The sequence below is a fragment of the Mus caroli genome, unplaced genomic scaffold (assembly GCF_978045245.1).
Source record: "Mus caroli unplaced genomic scaffold, Mus_caroli_1 scaffold_4, whole genome shotgun sequence".
NCBI lineage: Eukaryota > Metazoa > Chordata > Mammalia > Rodentia > Muridae > Mus > Mus caroli.
In genome coordinates, this window is record NW_028227259.1 from 92303772 (window position 1) to 92324501 (window position 20730).

Sequence of the window (20730 nt, forward strand, 5' to 3'; positions counted from 1 at the left end):
GTCTCTTGCCTCAGCTTCCCCGGCCCCCCACCCCGTGTCTCTGCTTACTGGGAAAAGATTCTTCCCTACCCCTGAGGTCTCAAGACGCTTATGTTCTGTTAGTTCTTTGTCTCAAAGCCCTTCAAAGGGAACATCTGAGGTCATTTAAACATCAGTTCCTAACAGATAGGGAAAGAGCGGGCAATTGGGTTCCTCCTTTTAAATGCTGTAGAAATCACAGTGATTCCTAATAGTAAATTAGGAAAACACAACTGTAGTTATGGGATATAACAAACACAGTGGAAAAGATAGAGGAGGGTCCTGTCAACTGGGCATTGTTAAACAGGCTACGACACCCAGAAAATATTTGAAAAAGTTACTTTTTAAATAGTATTAAGTGGAAAAGCAATTTTAAATTCAGTGCTTCAGGAATATGGACTGTTAAGAACGCGTGTCTTATAGAGGTTAAGCATAAGTATGGTTACTCCTGTGCATGAAATCTATGAGCCACTGTTTTTGTAAATGTACACTACGTATATGTGTATATACTTAGGTACTGTGTTTACAGTTGCAAGTAATCTCTGTGACCGCTTGACTTTTTCTAAAAACACATCCCAAGCTGTAAGGTGGTTTTAGCTTACACTCCTCACATTCCCTTTGCCAAGCTGCAGATGTGATGGCTTTGCAGAGCATGTTTATTCTCCTTCAAGAAACACAGATAAAAACACAAGCATTCAAGGAGCAGTTCTTTATGAACATCTTCAGGACAAGTGGATTGTACAGAGCAGGTGGAAGTTAGGAGAAGTGACTCCATGCTGTGACCTTGTGTGCAATCCTGTCCTGACTCCGATTAACTCAACGTTCTCCTTCCGAGTCAGAGTTAGCCCTGAGAAGGTTTTAGAGAGCATTACAGTTGCCTAACAAAAGCAGGCATTTTGTATGTTTCTTACAAGCGCTTTACTAGTTTTAAGGATGTTTGGCATCTGTCACCGATTTCTGTCTGTTGAACAGCAGCTTCCTTTAGCTCGGTTCAGGATGTACACAAGGGTTGGAGGCCATCAGCTGAAAATCTGTACAATGCCAGTACTGTTTACACAGCCTCCAAAGTGCTAGCAATCTTTGGAGAAGAAAATTACAGTTTGAAGAGCCTACCAAGAAGCCTTTTAGCTAGTGCCCTTGGCATAATTTGTTTAAAAGAGAATCCCCATTCATTTTGGAAGGTATACAGTGAAATATGACCTTAGTTTTAAAATCTAGTTTTTCAGTTTCCTAAAGATAATCTTTAATACTTTTAGTACTTTGCACATAAGCTTGCCTCCTGCATAACAGTTCTGTGGTGAGCACAGGTTTGCTGTTGGTGCATGAAAACATTTGTAATAATACTGTTTGAGTTCTTCATTGAGAAGTATGCTACTGCAGACTGTTAATGGCACACCCCTTGACCTAGGGAGTCCTAACGGTATGGTGGGTATTTGCTTTAATTTAGGTGAGAGAAAGTTATTTCACATGAAAAAAAAATTTTTTTTTTAAGTACAAGGCCAGTGAAACGGAGTATAATGTTGTAGAAAACCAGGAGGTAGTCCATGGGAGGTTTGTCTCCTTGTTCCATGGACTGTGTCTAAACAGCCATTTGGACCCAAGAAATGTCTGCTTTAATTCTAAAACCCTTGACACCTATGAGATTTAACTCTGTGGTCAGTGATTATATGAGTAACTAAGAAACTGGAGCTCCTGAGGCCTAGACTGTGACCTAGCTGAGTTATACAGAAAAGGTCTGACCATTCAAATCCTAGAGACCCTTCAGTTTCACAAAGAAAAATGAGCACAGTTGTTCTCTTGAGATGCTGTGCTCTCCAAGTCTTATTTTCTGAACCAGTTCTATACTTCACCATGAGGCTGCCATAAAGAAAGGCCTTTCCAGCCACTGCAGTGCTTAGAGAATAAACGCTCGGATTCCCTGTCTCTGTGCTTGTGGGCGTTCAGTATGATCCCCCCATTCTTATATGTTGCTCGCCTTAAAAACCAGCAGCTAATCTAGTGGTCAGAGCAGAGGACTAGGTCTACTGGAGAGGAGAGGGAAGGGCCAGGGGATGAATGCTTCTGCTGCACAGTATAAGGCTTGAGCTCGGGACATTACTAGATGGTCACCGCATGGATGTGGAGCAGAGCTTTGGGAATGGTGCATTCTGAGCTGTCCCTTGCCAGGGAAGAGCAGGTGGTAAGAAGGCTGCAGGACTGTGTGTGGCCCAGCAGGGTGGGGTCCTGGAAGGGATAACACTTGGTGTGAGGCACCTGGGCTTCACTCATGGGAAGCCGCTGAGCCCCTAAACCTAGGCACAGATGAACTTAATGCAGAGTAGCAACCTTGTGGGTGGATCAGGAAAACCCCAGCCATGACTATGAAAATGGTAACAATTCCAGTCTAAAGTAACAAGGATGAGCACAGGGAAGGAAGAGCCACCTGAGACTGGAGGTTCCCTGATGACAGAGCCGCCTCTGGGGCTGGGGGATGAAGAGGACACAGTACCTTGGGTGACTGCCAAGTGTTTATCTTCAGGGCCCAAGTTCCTTCCACCAGTAAAGAATGCAAAAGTAATACAGTGTAAAACAAGGTTTGCTCTCCATGCTCATGGACTGTGGCTAACAAAGGAAGCATTATCATGTCATCTGGTTAACCTTCCAGCCAGCCCCACAGAACCAGGGCTCAAGGTGACTCTGCCAGTTCTTAGTCTGTCATGTAATAATCCTCCTGCCTCTGCCTCTCAAGAGTCTTGACTGTAGATGTGTGCTGATTTAGAAACCTACCACACTGCCATTGACCTGAACTGTCAAGAATGGTCTTGTTTGTTTGTTTGTTTGTTTGTTTGTTTACTTTTTTACATTTCTAGAAGCATAGTAGAAGTTTAAAATTAGGACTGGAGAAGATGGCTCAGCAGTTAACAGTGCTGGGTATTCTTCCAGAGGACCCAGTTCAATTCCCAGTACCCAGATAGCTCTCATGCCTGTTTCTTTTTTTCTTCTTCTTTTTTTTTTTTTTTTTTGGTTTTTCATCATGCCTGTTTCTAACTTCAGTTCCAGTGCTTCTGTATATCACACAGACATACATGCAGGCCAAACACATAAAAATAAATTATATTTTAAAAAGTTGAAAGTAAAGGACTTTTAAAACTACCCCACTTTACATGCCATGGGTTTGGAAACTTGACCAGGGCAGCGAGGGAAAAAAAGAAGGACAGACACAGACACATGTACACAGAGGGTGTGTGCTTTGACCGAGCGGCAGCAACTACTGCAGCAGCCTGGAACCTTAGCTTGTAACTGTGTACAGCACAGAAGAGAGGTTGCAGCCTCCATGGGAGGTGTCTGCAGATGAGCAGCCAGGCTGTAAACAGCCAGGGGGAGGAACTGCAGTTGCCAGTCAATCATTTATAAACACAGTACTCACAGACAAAGGCCTTCCCAGTCCTGAGCTGTGCCCACATCAGCACCCGCTGGCTCAGGACGTCCTAGGCCCCTCCATGAAGCGTGGGTATTCAGACCGTGCCTTGGGCTTCTCTGGAATGGAAGCAAAACACTTTGATGTAGTAATTTAGAAATTGTGAGGTGAAGTGATGCGCTTTACAGTTACTGTGCCCCTTTGCATCTGGGTATCTTGGAGCAGCATTCTTGAAACAAGTTTGTGTATTTGCTCCAGAGTCAGGAAAACAAGAAACAAAGCTGTTTTCAGAAACTCCAGTAAGTGGCACACATGGAGGACAGGCTAAGTTATTGCCATTATATGTCTAAGTGTTAACAACTTGGCTGTGGTTGGGACTCCATTTATTTTCAGGTTACCCCTGATTATTATTGGTTACCTAACTAGAAACGTATGTTTAAAAATCTTTTGGTGTCTAAAAAGAGAATCTTTAAACAGTGAAGTCCTGAGCTTTTGTGCTTTAATCTGTTATTGGATTAAATTAATTTTAAGTTAGAAGCCTGAAGTAGTGTTCTATTTTAAGAGAGAAAATAATATACTTAGGTTTTCTAAAATAAATAAGATATTTATTGCCTTTACTCTGTAAAATGTTGATTTTCTTTTTAGATAGATATGTGATCTGAATGAAATCTCTAAATTGTCCTTAAACTAAATATCTAGCTCTTTAAGCTCATGTTCCTTTTCTTCCACATTCATACCCTCCTTTATTATATTGGGGATGTTTGTACGGTTTGAGGAACTTTTTAAATTTCTCTGCTTAGAGCTGCAGAGATGCCCCAGTGGGTTAATGCTCTCTGCACAAGCATGAGGGCTGGGCTCAGATGCCAGCACCCACATAAGAAGGGTGTGGACACAAAGTCCCAGCAGGGAGACCAACAGCAGAGAAGGCTCCTACTGGGATTGCAGGGTTATTGATTAAAGCACCCTCTCAAACACAGATAGAAGAAACTTGCCATGATGGAATTGTTTACTCACTCATTTACGTAAACGTTTTGAGGCAGGGTCTCACTGTGCAGCCCTGGATGGCTCAGGAGGACTTACGTCTTCAGGACATGTTGAGAAATGAGCCTCTGCTCCTTTGACTTAGGGTTTGTGTACAGAGCCGTGTGCGATGTCAGCACATGCAGAGGCTGACTGACCCTGCAGAACCAGGGGTCCCTCTAGCAGGTACCTTGGCCTTGCTGGCCAGATGTGCAACATCTGTACTGGCGAGTGGAGAGAGGCTGTAGGACTCTATGACTGCAGACCAGCAGTGTATGTTTTTGTCTGTTAGTTTGTCATTAGTCCTGGGAATCCCTCGAGGCAAAGCTTAGTCCTTGGGACTAAATGTCTCCTTGCTCTCCCAGACCTCATACTCAGAGTGAAGGTGGAGATGCATTGAAGCTATCTGTGGCTCCTGGGAAGCAAGTGTGAGCTGCTGGGTTGTCAAAGGACAGTCTGTTTTCTTAGACACTGTTATGTGGGATTCAAAACCAGACAGTACTCACCACTGATGACATTTCCCAGAAGATAGGATAGATGCAGGCTTGGAATAGGTGCTTCTGCCAGTGGGAATATATTACTGAGCTGATCGTCTCAAGGTGACAGAGAAGGGTTTGTCATCCAGGGACTGTTAGACAGGTGCCAAGATCTCCCTTTTGGCATTAAGTACTTCTGTTTTGTTTTGTTTAAGATAGGGTTTCTCTGTATAGCCTTGGCTATCCTGAAACTCACTCTTATAAACCAGGCTGGCCTCAAACTGAGAGAGACCTGCCTGCCTCTCCCAACGCCCTCCCCACCGCCCCCCCCCCCCCCCCCCCAGTGCTGGGCAACAACATGGTGACATTAGGAACTTCTGCTCCTAATGCTCCCGCTATGTAAGCATAGCCCCAACTTACATGTTTCTAATGAAAACAGTACATATCCCAGTGCATATTTTACAGGAGGAGCACCAGGAGGTCAGAAGAAGGCATCAGATCCTCTAGAACTGTATGTATTTATAAGTTGTTGTGAGCCACCATATAGGTTCTGGGAACTGAACCTGGGTCCTCTGCAAGAATAGCCAGCGTAAATCGAAGGTCTAAGAAAATAGTTCCAGCAACCATACCAGACATGTACCTTAAGAAATAATCATCAATATAGGCAAAGAGTATTTCAAAGATTCATTTATGTGTTTATGTGTTTGAATCCCACATAACAGTATCTAAGAAAACAGACTGTCCTGAGTAACTTTATGTGCACTCTGTGTGTACAGGAAGCCATGGAGGGCAAAAGAGAGTGTCACATCTCTTGGAGCTACGTTTCAGGTAGCTGTGAGAGGCCATGTGGCTGCTAGGAACCAGACCTGGGTCTTTTGCAAGAGCAGCAAGTGCTCTGAACTACTTAGCCATCTTTACAGCCCCCAGGCAAAACATTTACATCATTCATATATATGTATATGTATATATGTATGTATATATATATATACATACACACACATATATATATGTAATTTTTTTCTGCCTTGTGCTAGTATATATGTATATATATATATACATACACACACACACACATATATATATGTAATTTTTTTCTGCCTTGTGCTAGCAGAATCTCAAAAGAGACACTTAATATAGTGTAGAGAAAAACAGTGTAAATGTATAAGAGCATCTATATAACAAGCAATAAATACTGTTCTAAAAGAATATTTAGTAGCATAATGCTCAGAGTATAATTTGTAGCTTCACACTTTTTTATAGTATAGAATATATTCTAGTACATTAGTATAATTCTGTTCTTACTATGTTAGTTTATAAATTAGCCTTTATTGTCATTGTGTATATATAGGAAAGTGCAGGGTATTTAGAGAGGAAAACATGTTCCGAGTGTGTTGATTACACATTTCAGCATCCACTGAGGTATCAGACCAGCTCTGCTGTAGAAAGGAGGGACCACTGCTTGTAAATTAAATCATTCTCCCTACCAAGCAGCTTTAAGGAACCTTCTGGGGAGTAGACCCCATTCTAGTCTTAAAAGAAGGCCTAGAGTATTCTAATCAACTGCCACAGAGCTGGTACCCTAAAGCAACAGAAGTTTATTCTGAAAGCTGACACTTAAGATTGCTCCTTTCAAGAGGCTTGGGAGAGTCCTTCCTTGCTGCAGCAGTACCTGCTCTGGCTGACAGCATCCCTGGACTCTGAGGTTCATCACCTGAATGCCTGCTTCCCTGTTGACACTGCTTCTTTTCCCTCTTAGTACCTTCTGTTACAAGGATATAAATGGTAGCATTTTCCGAGGAAATCACAGAGTCCCTCATTTAATCCCAGCTCTAGAAACTACTTCCAGATAAAATAGCATTTATAAGTTCTAGAGAATACAACATGAATATCTTTTGGGAGCCTTTTGTTTTAACTTATCACAAAGTATCAGTGAACAGTAAAATCTTAAAATAATATGAATATGTTCAATTTCTTGATAAAATGATTAAATTTATAATCACCAGATAAATATGAAAAATTACACATTTGGAAACTGAAATTACAGACTTCTAAGGATTCCTTAATCAAAGAAGTCACAAGCAGAATATCTCAAGCTGAATGAACATGAAGGCACCTTTCAGAATTAGAAATGTATAGGCTTAAATTCTTATATTTGCAAAGATGCAAGTCCCCAAAAAATGTTTTTACCTAAGCATTCTCAAAAAGTAGCAAGAAAATTTGGTGTAGTTGCCCACCTGTGACTTCCACGCTGACTTTGAAAGAGCTTGCGTATGTGCCATAGACACCTATGCGTCATCACCACAGATTTTAATACAATGATACACACGAATGTGCAAGAGAAAATTGTGGAATTGATTGTCTCTGGCCAGTGAAGCTGCAAGTGGCTCCCATGCTTTTCCTACCTCTTTACACTGCACTTAGGCAGCAAGTTGGCCTCCAAGCCAGAATCACTTTTCCCACCTTTTCACAAGGGTACTTTTTATTATTTAAATTATTTAACATCCTGATCACAGACAGCTTCCCCTCCCTCTTCTCCTCCTCCCCTCCCCTCCCACCTCTCTCCTCCCCTCTCCCACCCACTTCTCTTCCCATGAAAAGGGGAGGCCTCCCATAGCTATTAGCTACCAGCCTTGGCATATCAAGTTGCAGAAAGACTAGGTGCATGTTTGGAAAAGGGATCCAAAGGCAGGCACTATAGTCAGAGACAGCCCCTGTCCTTAGTCCCATATGAAGACCCAGCTGTACAACTGCTACATATGTGCAGAGGGCCCAGGTCTGCCCCATGCGTGCTCTCTGATTGCCAGTTCAGTCTCTGAGCCCCTGTAGGCCCAGGTTAATTGATTCTGTAGGTTTTCTTATGCATCTTTGACTCCTTTGGCTCACAAATCACTCTTTTAAAAGGTCTTTTTTATTATTTTTAAATATATTTTAAATAAATATATTCATGGGTGTGTGTGCATGTGAGTGCAGTTGCTCACAAAGTTCAGAAGACGGTGTCAAATCTATAGCTGGAGATATGGCAGCTTCGAGCCTCCTTACATGAGGCCTGGGGCCAGAACTCAATTCCTCCGCAAGAGCAATACCTGCTCTTCACCTCCAAGCCACCTGTCTAACCTCCAGAAAGTGATTCTTCCTCCCACAAAATATTCTGAAAACTTGGACACTCGTGCATCCATTCATCTCACTTGTACCCCAGTACTTCCTGTGGGAGGAGACTTGTGTGAACACAAGCAGGGACTGTAGCCCCAAAGCACAAGCTTGGCTCTTGATCCATTTTCAGATACCTTTTTTTGGGGGGTGGGGGTGGTTTTCAAGACCGGGTTTCTCTGGATTACCCTGGCTGTCCTGGAACTCACTCTGTAGACCAGGCTGGCCTCGAACTCAGAAATCTGCCTGCCTCTGCCTCCCAAGTGCTGGGATTAAAGGCGTGCGCCACCACCACCCGGCCCCAGATACCTTTTTAATTCTTGTTTTATGCATGTGAGTGTCTTGCCTATATGTATGTCTGTACATCTACCTTATGGCTGTAGTGCACACAGAGACCAGAAGAGGACATAAGATCTCCTAGAACTAGGATTATAGACACTTGTAGGCCACCATGTGGGCGCTGGGGTTAAGCCCAGAACCATAAAGTCATTTCTCCATCCTCACAGTTCCAGGATTTTTGTCCACGTTCTGTTAAAAGTCACAATGACATGCTTATTGGTTGCTGTGCCTGTGAGCATATATCAGTGCCGTTCTGTGTGGGAAGCACCCAGTGGCCAGGGTGTGTACACCAAGATGGACTCAGCACAGCCTTAACTTTGGGAGGAGGAAAAGGGGTGGTAGCATCTTTCATGTAGCTCAAGTGCCTCAAAGTTGCTCCTCCTTTCTTTCCATGCCAAGTGCTAGGATTATAGAAGGAGCCAGTCTGCATCCTGAGTCTACTGCCTTCCTGGGTGATCTGAAAATAACCCCCGGGGGCTGGAAGATGGCTCCGTGGATGAGGTGCTTGCATTGGGAACCTAGGACCAGTTTGTGTCTCCAGATTTTGTGTTCAGTCTGGGTGCGATGGTAGGCATCTGATGCCAGCACTGGCAGAGGAGAGATGGGAGGATGGATGGATAGATGGAGCTCTCTGGCAGTCATTCTAATGTAAACAGGGGGCTCTGGGTTCGGGCGAGTCAGTGTCTCAGAAAAGAAGGAGAAGAGAAAATAATAGAGGACATCGCCCTCTGTCCTTCACACACACACACACACACACACACACACACACACACACACGCGCGCGCACACACACGCACGCGCGTACGAACACACACCTTTGGCAGTCAGCCCCGGTATCGGCTGGTCTTGGATTTATATTGTCAGGTTCTCAGAGTAGTGATCAGTGTACACAAGGCAGCTGTGTGAACTCCATGCCAGAAAGCCGGGGCAAAGTGCTCTGGACAAAGTTCATCTTTTCTTGTTCTGCCAGGAGAGCAGTGTGGCAGGTCACCCTCCTAGGTAAGTTTTTTATTATCCTAGCCTCTGGGGTTCTATAAAATCCTAAGTCTGGATGAGAAATGTCAGTGGCTTTTACTTGTATCCCAGTCCCAAAGCTCTGAGGATTGCTGGAGGAGAGCTGGCCCCTGTAGCCCCGCTGCAGGTGGGAAGATTGGTTCTGGGTCTCTCTGAAAGGCTTCTTGTCCTTCCGGCGGGTGCTCCTGCATTGCTGTCTACTCTGGTGGCTCTTTGCAGAGTCTAAGCGGTTTGCTCTCTGCTGACAGACCTTCTGTGTTAATCTTTAATGTGGGCTTTAAAAATGGACTGGTTTTGTTTAGTTGGTTGTTCTGTTTTGTGACAGTGCCTGGCCATGTTCTCCTGCCTCCACCTACCAAGTGCTAGGGATTATAGGTGTGTTTGTGTACCATGGTGCCTGCTTCCCTTGTGTGTTTGAAAACATTAATTTCATATGTGTGTGCGTATCTGTCTGTCTTTTTGTGTGTCTGTGTGAATGTATGTAATGTGTCAGGGGTATGCACAAGAGACAGAGAGATCAGCGCTGTCCGAGCAGGAGGTAGAGACATTGAGGCGGGGGTGGGGTGGGGTGTGGCAGCAGGCTTGTTACTCGGATGTTAGGACCTGAACTCTAGCCTTTATGATTGCTCTTAAGGACACATCCATCTCACTTCCCCCCAGCCCTCACCCGGTGAAATGGAGTGCAAGAGTTCACATGAGCCCTCCTTGGATTGTCAGCTTCAGTATCACAGATAACTAAAGTCATCTGTTCTCATCTCTGAAATACGAATCATTTTCAGATTTTTGTATCAGTGCTGATGCTTAGATGAAATTGCCAGAGTCCCAAGTGCTGGCTGGGGAGAACAGTGCTGGGGGCATCCACCTGCACTCTGCGCCAGGTTCATCTCCTTTCTTTTTGACAGGGGTGTCATTACCATTACTAGGAAAAGTTGCACATTAAAAGTTATTTTATTTATATGTATGTGCATATATGCATACCACACATGACATAGCTTACACATGAAATTCAGGATAGCTTTGGGGGTTCGTTTTGTCTTCTGGGGCTTGGTCTTCACGTCAAGGCCAAAGTTCTATATCCACCCATGTGCTGCTGCTGCTGTGTTACTGTGTGGCTTAGGGACAAGCCGCTTACCAGCTATGGTTAAATATCCACCGGGCTACATAAGTACCCGCTATATTCCTTATCCATGAAGAGAAATAGGCAGGGAAAGATTTAGTCTGCTCTGCTCCCTAATTTGGGGTCCTTATACAGTTTTATCATTAACCTCTTGACTTAAAACAGTCTGTGTTCATATGCCCCTTAAAATGTTATCACAGGCCATTAAGATGGCTCCACAATAAAGCCCCTCGTCTCCAAGCCTGACAGCTTATAAGCTAAGACCCACATAGCAGATGGAGAGAACTAAGTCCAGCAGGATGTCCTCTGACTTCTGCCTGTATGCCATGACACATGCACTCACATATGAGCATACACACGCACACGCATGCACACACGCACACACACAGAAATAAATTAATAAGAATATTATGGGGTTGTCATGATAGCTTAGTAGGCAAAAGTGGACAGATAGGTCTGGAGACCCGAGTTCAATTCTCAGAAGATGAGAACTCACCCCACAGAGTGGTCCCTGACTTCAGGATTCATCCCTATACATACATCATACATATACACACTGTGGTAAATAATTTTTAAAATGAGATTACTGCTGGGCGTGGTGACGCATGCCTTTAATCCTAACACTTGGGAGGCAGAGGCAGGTGGATTTCTGATTTTGAGGCCAGCCTGGTCTACAAAGTGAGTTCCAGGACAGCCAGAGCTATACAGAGAAACGCTGTGTCGAAAAACCAAAAAAAAAAAATTACTAAGTTCTGTTAAGTGCTAACCATGCACTCTAAGTGTTTGCTCTCAGTCACATGACCCTATGCAGGCCCTGAGAATGCTGGATTTCCTTCTGGGTCAGCCTTAGAAATGGGAACTGAAGCTGTTCAGTTCCAAGGAGTTCCCCTTGGCAGGCTTTGCCATTTTCACTGTACCTCTGGCACTGTTAAGCATTTATAGAGCACATTCTCTCCCCCTCCGCCCGCCCCCCCCCCCAGGGTTTCTCTGTGTAATTCTGGCTGTCCTGGAACTCACTGTGTAGACCAGGCCAACCCTGAACAGAGATCCAAAGACCTCTGTGCTGGGATTAAAGGCATGTACCACCACACCCAGCCTACAGCAAATTTTTAAACCAGACCTGTTTACAATATTAGAAGGTCATGCCATTGTCCTTTCTATTGCTGTAAAAAAAAATATTAACCAGGAGCAGTTGAAGTAGGAAAACGTCTATAACATCATACAAGAGGGAGGGGCGTCAGAACCTAGAGAAAGGAGCTGAAACATGGGCCCTGGAGGAGTGCTGCTCCTAGGCTGGTTCCCCTTCGCCTGCTCAGCCTGCTTTCACTAACTCAGGGCCATCTACCCAGGAGTGGCACCTCCCACAGCAGCCTAGATCCTCCCACATCAGTCTTTAATCAAGGTAATGTCCTAAGGCAGTGCCTAAAGGCTAGAGCCTTACAGAGACCATTCCTCAGCAGAGGCTGGCTCTTTCTAGGCTACTCTAGTTTGTGTCATGTTGACACAAAGTAACCAGCACAGGGGTAGGTTGTTACCCTCCCTTGTGTGCAAATGTGCATTTCCTTGCTACATATTGTCAATACAGCTGTTTACAGGGGGTAAGACATGCTTGAGGCAAAATGTAATAGCTTTAGGAAGATCAGGTACATGAGTTGTAGGCGAGGGAACGCATTAAATACTGTTATGTTGTTTTAGTAATGTGAACATGTTGTACAACTGAAATATTTTGTAAGGCTGGACATGGTGGCACACACCCCATCTACTCCCCATAACTGGGGAGACAGAAGCAGGTGGATCTCTATAGTCTACACAGTGAGACCCTGTCCCCAAAACAAAACTGTGTTATAAAGCTTTTAGAATTGGGGTTATAAAAGAATAGCATACCTGTTCTTTTGGGGGTGGGTAGAATGCTTGCTAACCACACCCCTGCCCACTGTCTATTCGGCAGTAGAGTAGATTTCTGAGGCTGAATAAGGAGAATTTAAAGTGAGTCACGGGACAGCTCCTGCCCTTCCTGCCCAGCATCTTAGCAGAACAAAACAGAACTGAGCATGATGGTGTTTTCTGAAATCCCACCCCATAATCCCAGCAATCAAAAAACTGATGCAGAAGGATTGCCCTGAGTTCAAAGACAGTCTGAACTACAGAGGGTGTTCCAGGCCAGCCTGGGATGGGCTACAGAATGAGTCCTGTAGAGATGGGAGGTGGGGCTGGCAGAAACTGCTCTACAAAGGACACACTGAAAGAGACATCAGACAGATGCTTGGTGAACACTGTACATTTCTACCTAGAAATTTGCTTTCCAGATCTCCTGCACGAGCCTGGAGGAGCTTTATGGCTTTGCCTTATGAAGGGGAGATTTCATTTTACTAAGTGACAGGTATACTTTTAGTGAATGAAAGGTAAGACTGGATGTTCATCCTGTTGACCAGCAGGATACCATAGTGAATCTGTACGGCAGTGGCAGCACATAATGTACTTGATGGGTTATAAGTAGAATAGCAGATAAAATACATCCACACATAAAGTGTAGTGGTTTACTGTGTACATTTTGTCTGGGTGACACACTGTCTAAGGGATCTTTGCATGTACAAGACTACAGTTTTTAAAGTCTCTGGTGACCGGAGAGATAGCTCAGGGGTTAAGAGTACTTGCTGCTCTTCCAGTGTCTTGGCTCCCAGCATGCACATCTAGCCACTTGAGGCACAGCCACCTGTTTCCAGCTCCAGGACTCTGACACCCTCTTCAGGCTTCTGTGGGCGCTTGCACATATGACATAAACACACAGACCCACACATACTCATGAATAAAGAAGAAATCCTTTAAAAAGAAGAAAGGAAGGCAGGGGCAGGGGAAGAACACACTCCTGAAAGCAGTTTTCATAAATTTCCCTGGCCTCGTGTGGTAATAAGTCATGCTTTGCATTTGCTTTAGACTCCGTTACTTAACCTGTAACTCATGTCCTGCAGAAACATTAATATGTGTGCTGTGGGTGCTGCCCAACACCTTCCTAACTGTTCTTCATGACAGTCACCCGACTGTGTGTATCTTTACAGTAGCATCATTTGTCTTTGTTCTATGGTCAAGAGTTAGAAATTGTATTTAGATTTATTATTATTATTATTATTATTTTAAGAAAAATCAGTCATTTTCATCATGAGATTTGTCCTGACTACAACAACAACAACAAATCCCTGTTTTCAGCTTTAGTGAAGTGATCAAAATAACTTCTGAAGGTGTTAACATGGCATATGTTTAGACTGCACAGTCAGATTTGGCTTCCAGTAGAAGAAAATCTATGTCGCTTGTTTATGACGTAAGCGTGCTTGTTTTTTTCCATTGGAAACCTTGAAGTAAAACATTGGGTGATCACAGTAATGCCCCTGCCTCTTGGTGGTGTCCCCAGCCCCTTTTCACTGTTAATGTCTGCGTTAAATGAAAGAATCCCAGGCTTATTTTTAGTAGCGCTTTCCTTTCTTGGCTTGCATGACATTTTATCTTTCTTTTCCTTTCTTTTTACCGTTTGCAAAGACTCTTGGGAGGATTTGACAGATTTGGTGGAGCAAGTGCGTGCTGACCCAGAAGGTGCGTGCCACACCAGCATCTCTCGGCTCGTTCTTTTTTGTTTCCTTTTCCTTTCCTCTTTTTCTTTTTAATTTTCTAACCACCTCTCCATTGTTTTTCATAAGAAGGCGTGTCCGATTTGGGTTTTGTGTACCATGGCAGTCACTTAAGCAGTCCCTGTGCGTGGCTGTGAGTGGTGCAGCGTTCCTGTGTGCCGTGCTCCTTAGGTGATTGTTGAGACATTTAAAGGAGACATTATTTATTTAAAAGATAAAAAGGGCAATGTTGTAAGATTACATGAAGGTTTTCTATGACTTTTTTAAAATGCACTTACATATTTGTGAGTTTCACAGCAGTCAAAATTAACAGCAGTTTCTGAAAAGTATAGAGTCCAGCCTGTTTTTTTCAGAGTGTTGGATCTGTAGTGTCTGTTTCGGTGGTCTGCATCAAGATGGTACAAATTGCATATCACTGCCTCGTGAATCTCTATAGCTTTTTCTAATGATAGTTTTATTAGATATACTTCCGACACGAGGTGAAGACTACCATTTTACAGTGTACAGCATGACTGTTAGTGCATTCACAAAGCTGTGTGCTTCTGTCACCACTGTCTAACCCTGTGTTTTCATCTCCCTCAGAAGGACTCTTCACCCATCCATCACCAACCACTCCCTGTCCCTGCCAAGCCGCAGACTCTTTCTGTCTTTGTTAGATTTGCCTATTCTGGACATTCCATGTAAACACTGTCATGAGCTGTCTGTCTGTCTGTCTGTCTGTTCATGACCTCTCTCGGCACATTATGTTGGTGGGTATTTGACATGTTACCATTTGGGGGCTAATTGTAAGGAATGTTTCTGTGAAAATACAGAATGTGTCCATATTGTTTCATATTGGGGAAATACTTTGAAGAAGAACTCTAGATAGAATGGTAATTCAGCAGCTTTTAATTGAGTGTGTGTGTGTGTGTATGTGTATGGGTGTTTTACCGAAAGTCTGTCTTTGCACCACAGGTGTACCTGTTGCCCAGAGTCCAGAAGAGGACATCATGAGGCAGTAATGAGCCACAGTGTGGGTGCTGAGACTCTAACTCAATTCCTGGAAGAGCCGAGTGGGCTCTTAAACAATGAGTCATGTTTCCAGCCCAGATCTTAGCATTTTTGAGAAATGTCAGACTTGTCTAAAGCACCTGCAGCATTTAACATTTCTACCAGCAGTGCACAAGGTTGTAATATCTTTAAATCCTTAATTAGTGCTAGCTACTTTCCTTTTTTTCTTTCTTTAAAAACTTATTGTTGGTTTATATGTATGTTTTGTCTGCATGCATATATGTGCGCTGTGTGTGTGGTAGTGCCCACAGAAGCTAGAAGAGAGCATAAGATCCCCTGGAATTGGAGTTACAGATGATTATGACATGCCCTGTGGGTGCTAATGTCTGAGCCATCTCTCCAACGTTCTTCCTTCCTTCCTTTCCTTCCTTCTTTCTTCTCTTCCTTCCCTCTCTCCTTCCTTCCCTCCGTCATTCTTCCCTTCTTTTTTGTTTTGTTTTTTTAGGGTTTTTTTTTTTTTAAGATTTATTTATTTATTATTTGTAAGTACACTGTAGCTGTCCTCAGATACTCCAGAAGAGGGCATCAGATTTCGTTACGGATGGTTGTGAGCCACCATGTGGTTGCTGGAATTTGAACTCTGGACCTTCGGAAGAGCAGTCGGTGCTCTTAACCACTGAGCCATCTTGCCAGCCTGTTTTTTAGTTTTTAAACAGCATCTCTTATTGTGTATTTTTGGCTGGCCTGGAACTCTCTATATAAGCCATGCTGTTCTTGAATTCAACAGAGATCTGGCTGCCCTGCCTCCTGAAAGCTAGAATCAAGATATCTATCTTTATTTTCTCAATTGAATTCTTTGAAACACAAAGAATAGATTTCAAATAAGTTAGAATATAGCTCTTCTGTTATTTCTTTTGTTGCGTGTACTTTAGGTCTCATATCTAAGAAAACATTGCCTAGCTCAAGGTTACAACAATTTGAAAATTTTGGATCTATATTTTCTATGATGAGTTTTATAAGTTTAGCTTTTAAACTTTGTTCTCTGGTTCTTTTTAGTTAAAACTGTAAAGAATTTTTTTAAATTGTGCATGCATACATGTGCATGCGTGCGTGGGTATGGGTGTGTGGGGGTGAGTGTGTGTGGGGGTGTGCACCTGTGTGCGCACGCGCATGCTCCCATGGACACCCCTGCAGAGGCCAGGGGCATCAGGTTTCCTAGACCTGCATTTGTATCCGGTTGTAGGTGGTTCTGCCAGAGCACCATACACTCTTAACCCCTGAGATATCTCTCCGGCCCCAGAGGTTTGTTTTTTGTGTTTGTTTTTGTTTTAATTCTCCTGCATGTAGGTATGTCTTGTCACCATTTGATCACAGACATCTCACCATTTCTGGACTCTGGGATCCATTTCACAAGTCTACACATCTGTGTTGAAGGACAGCTTCTCTCAGTCTTGATATCCAGGACTCTATAATTAGTTTTGAACTAACAGTGTGCATTCTCCAACACTGTTTTTCTTTTTCTGGATTATTTTTGAATCCCCGGGGTCCCTTGTATTCCTGTAGATATTTTGGATAAGCTTTCCAATTTCTATAAATAAGACAGCTGGGATTGATAGGGCTCGCTCTTGCTCTGCACTAAGTCAAGTATTGCCGTCTTAGGATTAGTGAGTCTCTAATCCACTGACATGGGATGCCTGTTTATTTTGATGCTTCAGGTTCTCAATTCCACATTCTGTTTTCAGTGCACAGAGTCTGCACCTCATTTGTCAATATATTTGTGTTTTCTTTTTGGCACCATGTAAGTGAAGTCATCTTTAAGTGTCATTTTAAGCTGTTGGTTTTCAGTTTGGTCATCTATAAGGAATATATCCCAGACCCACAATTGATTCTTGAAACTGTAGCAATACTAAAAGCTCTATGCAGTATGATTTACTTTTTTCTATTACTTCTGAAGGAAAACATTCACTTACTAGGCAGAGTGAGCGATTAACAATAATAACAAATAACAATTGTAACAACATAGTTTAGTAAGGACTATAGCCATATGACCTCATACTTTAAAGTGCACCCACAGCGTAGTGTTCCTTCCTGTAAAGGTAAGAACACTTACACTTTCACTTGGCAAAAGCACTTTACTGTAGAGTGTCTCTTCAATCTGAACTTCCAGCAGCAGCACCGTTGCTAATGGCCATTAATAAGTACTAGACACACTACATCTAAGGCAGCTTCTGAGTGACTGACAGACAAGTAGCTAATGTGGTATGGCGATGCCCCTGCAAAGGGGTGATTCAGTTTCCATTGTGGGCAAGAAAGGGAGTACGCTTCCATTACACTGCATAGAAAGGCATGCAACTTAAATTATGGTCACTTATTTCTGGAATTTTCCATTTAATATTTTTAGATCACTGTGACTTGCAAAAAGCAATACCACAGAAAAAAGGAGACTACCATACAATTAAGTCCTGTATTGATCTTGTAACCCGTAGTCTTGCCAAATATTCTTGCTAGCTAATACTTTTTGGTATGGATTTTTGGGATACTTTAAACCTTTAATACCATATTCTCTGAAGATATTTTACCTCTTCTTTCTAATCTAGATGTCTTTTGGTTTGGTTTGGTTTGGTTTGCTGTTGGTAATTGCCCTGGCTAAACTCCTGTAGTGTTATTTAGAAATGGCCATGTGTGCCTTGTTCCTGGTCTCTAGAGAAGCCGTCAGCCTTTCCCCCGTTGGTGGTGTATTAGATAGGAGTTGTCCCTAGTTGCCTTTTACCAGGCTAAAGAGATCCCCTTCTCTTCCCAGTTTGTTACGTATAAAAGTAAAGGTTGCTGGCTCTCGGCTGCTCTGTCAGTGTTTATTAATTTGCTGTGTTGCATTGGCAACCTGTGTAGGCTGAAGAAGCCTCACATTCTGGCATAAATCCTACTTGGTTGTTACGATTTTTGGTGTTTTGTTGAGGCTTTTTGCATCTGCATTCATAGGGAATATCTTAGTGCAGGTCTGCCTTTTCTTTCTTGTCTCAGCAAATACTGGTATGGTAAGCTGGAAGTTCCATCTTCTGTTTGTGGGATAGTTTGTGAGAGATGGATGTTAATTCTTTAAATGATTGACGAACTTCAACAGTGAGGTGATTCGTCTCTGTGGGATTTTATTTATTCAGTGTCTTTGCTTGTTACATGTGTACTCAGGTTTTCTCTTTGGTAGTTTTAATAGTTTGTATTGTTCTAGCAAATCGCCTGTCTCACCTGTAATCTAATACATCAGCATACATTTTTTTCTTTTACAATTTTGCTTATTTGTATAAGGTCAGTGGGGTCCAGTGTCTAATCTTTCCTTCTTTTGGTTTCAGTCATTTGAGTCTTGTGTTGGTCAATGGGTAAATGTCAATGTTTCCTCTTATTGCAGTTTTAGGGGAATAAGGACTATTTGGGCTTATAGTGTAATAAGGGACAGAGCTCGTCAGACAGGGAAAGTATGGCAACTGAGTGTGAGGCAGTTGGTCACACTACATTTGAGTTAGGGTATTTATTGCCAGGTCACCCAGGCTGGCTTCATATTTATGATCTTCTTACTTCAGTGTCCTGGGTACTAGCATTACAGGCATGGGTCAGTATTTCTGGCTTTAATATTGGTGATCTTTACCAAAGATTCAGCTTTGAATTTCGTTGGTTTTTGGTTTTGTTTTGTTTTGTTTTGTTTTTTAAGATCTGGGTTTTGTTTTCCCCCCCACTTTTTAGTTATTTATTCTTCACTTAATCACATTCATTCTGCTTTTTTGGTGGTATACATAATACATATTATATTATGTTTATTATATCTTTATTGTATATTTATTATAACATTTTATATTATATTCCTGTTACTTGCCTTTCTGGAATCATAGAGTTTTAACATACTAGAGACAGAAGAATCATAAACTGTGTCTCTGAAGCGTTGAGGCTGTTCACTTTAGGTGAAAGTTCAGAACCTGATTTACCAGTACCACCAAGCCTAAGCTGTAAGCTCCTAACAGCCTTTCTGTGATATGACGTTGATGCTCCAGGACCAGAGTCCATGGTAGTTGATGTCAGAGTAATTTCCGGGGTTTCCTGGATGGGGGGACATGACCATTTCTCTATATTCTGTGGATCTTTCTGGCACTGTCCCTAAAGAACCAGTGTCACAGTGTGTCACGAAGATGCTTGATATGAATGTGTGTTTCCCACAGGATAAAAGAGTTACAGAACTAATCCAACCCGCTCACTGTTACTACACTGTAAGGTAATTTAAGCCTCAGAGAGACAAGATTCCTTGCATAAAATCAGGTGTTAATTTATACAAGTAAACAGTTGACACCAATAAGAATGGATATAAACTTTCTTTTTTTAAAAAAAATATTTATTTATTTATTATATGTAAGCACATTGTAGCTGTTTTCAGACACTCCAGAAGAGGGCATCAGATTTTTTTGTTATGGATGGTTGTGAGCCACCATGTGGTTGCTGGGATTTGAACTCAGGACCTTTGGAAGAGCAGTCGGTGCTCTTAACCGCTGAGCCATCTCTCCAGCCCGGATATAAACTTTCTAAAAGAACTAAATTTCAGCAAAGTCCATCTTTGATTTTACTGTTAACAAGAAAAGACAGCAATAAAGATGAATGAATTTATGAAGAAATGTTTTTAAGCAGCTATTTTAACAGAGTGCACCTCAGAAGAGTGGGACTGAAGTAAGTTCCTCTTCAGTCCTGCCAAGTCGAGATAGATGTGATGTCACACATAGCATTGTGCAGTGGAGATAGATGTGATGTCACACATAGCAGTGTGCAGTAGAGATAGATGTGATGTCACACATAGCAGTGTGCAGTAGAGATAGATGTGATGTCACACATAGCAGTGTGCAGTGGAGATAGATGTGATGTCACACATAGCAGTGTGCAGTAGAGATAGATGTGATGTCACACATAGCAGTGTGCAGTAGAGATAGATGTGATGTCACACATAGCAGTGTGCAGTGGAGATAGATGTGATGTCACACATAGCATTGTGCAGTAGAGATAGATGTGATGTCACACATAGCAGTGTGCAGTAGAGATAGATGTGATGTCACACATAGCAGTGTGCAGTAGAGATAGATGTGATGTCACACATAGCAGTGTGCAGTAGAGATAGATGATGTCACACATAGCAGTGTGCAGTGGAGATAGATGTGATGTCACACATAGCATTGTGCAGTAGAGATAGATGTGATGTCACACATAGCAGTGTGCAGTAGAGATAGATGTGATGTCACACATAGCAGTGTGCAGTAGAGATAGATGTGATGTCACACATAGCAATGTGCAGTAGAGATAGATGTGATGTCACACATAGCATTGTGCAGTAGAGATAGATGTGATGTCACGCATAGCATTGTGCAGTAGAGATAGATGTGATGTCACACATAGCATTGTGCAGTGGAGATAGATGTGATGTCACACATAGCAGTGTGCAGTGGAGATAGATGTGATGTCACACATAGCAGTGTGCAGTAGAGATAGATGTGATGTCACACATAGCAATGTGCAGTAGAGATAGATGTGATGTCACACATAGCATTGTGCAGTAGAGATAGATGT

At 42.7% G+C, this 20730-nt stretch overlaps 1 protein-coding gene across 10 annotated transcripts in view; it reads left to right on the top strand.

Moving 5' to 3' along the window:
• Positions 1-20730, top strand: part of Rufy3 (RUN and FYVE domain containing 3) — an 86185-nt gene that overhangs the window by 24497 nt on the left and 40958 nt on the right. For 3 of the 10 annotated variants that reach the window (XM_085836836.1, XM_085836828.1, XM_085836834.1), the window contains one exon: positions 14060-14113. The exons of 6 other annotated variants lie outside the window; for them this stretch is intronic. In XM_085836836.1, the coding sequence (XP_085692962.1) occupies positions 14060-14113 (54 nt within the window). Of the gene's footprint in view, positions 1-9338; positions 9397-14059; positions 14114-20730 lie in introns of those variants that run through there. One more of the 10 variants, XM_085836831.1, reaches the window with a different exon arrangement.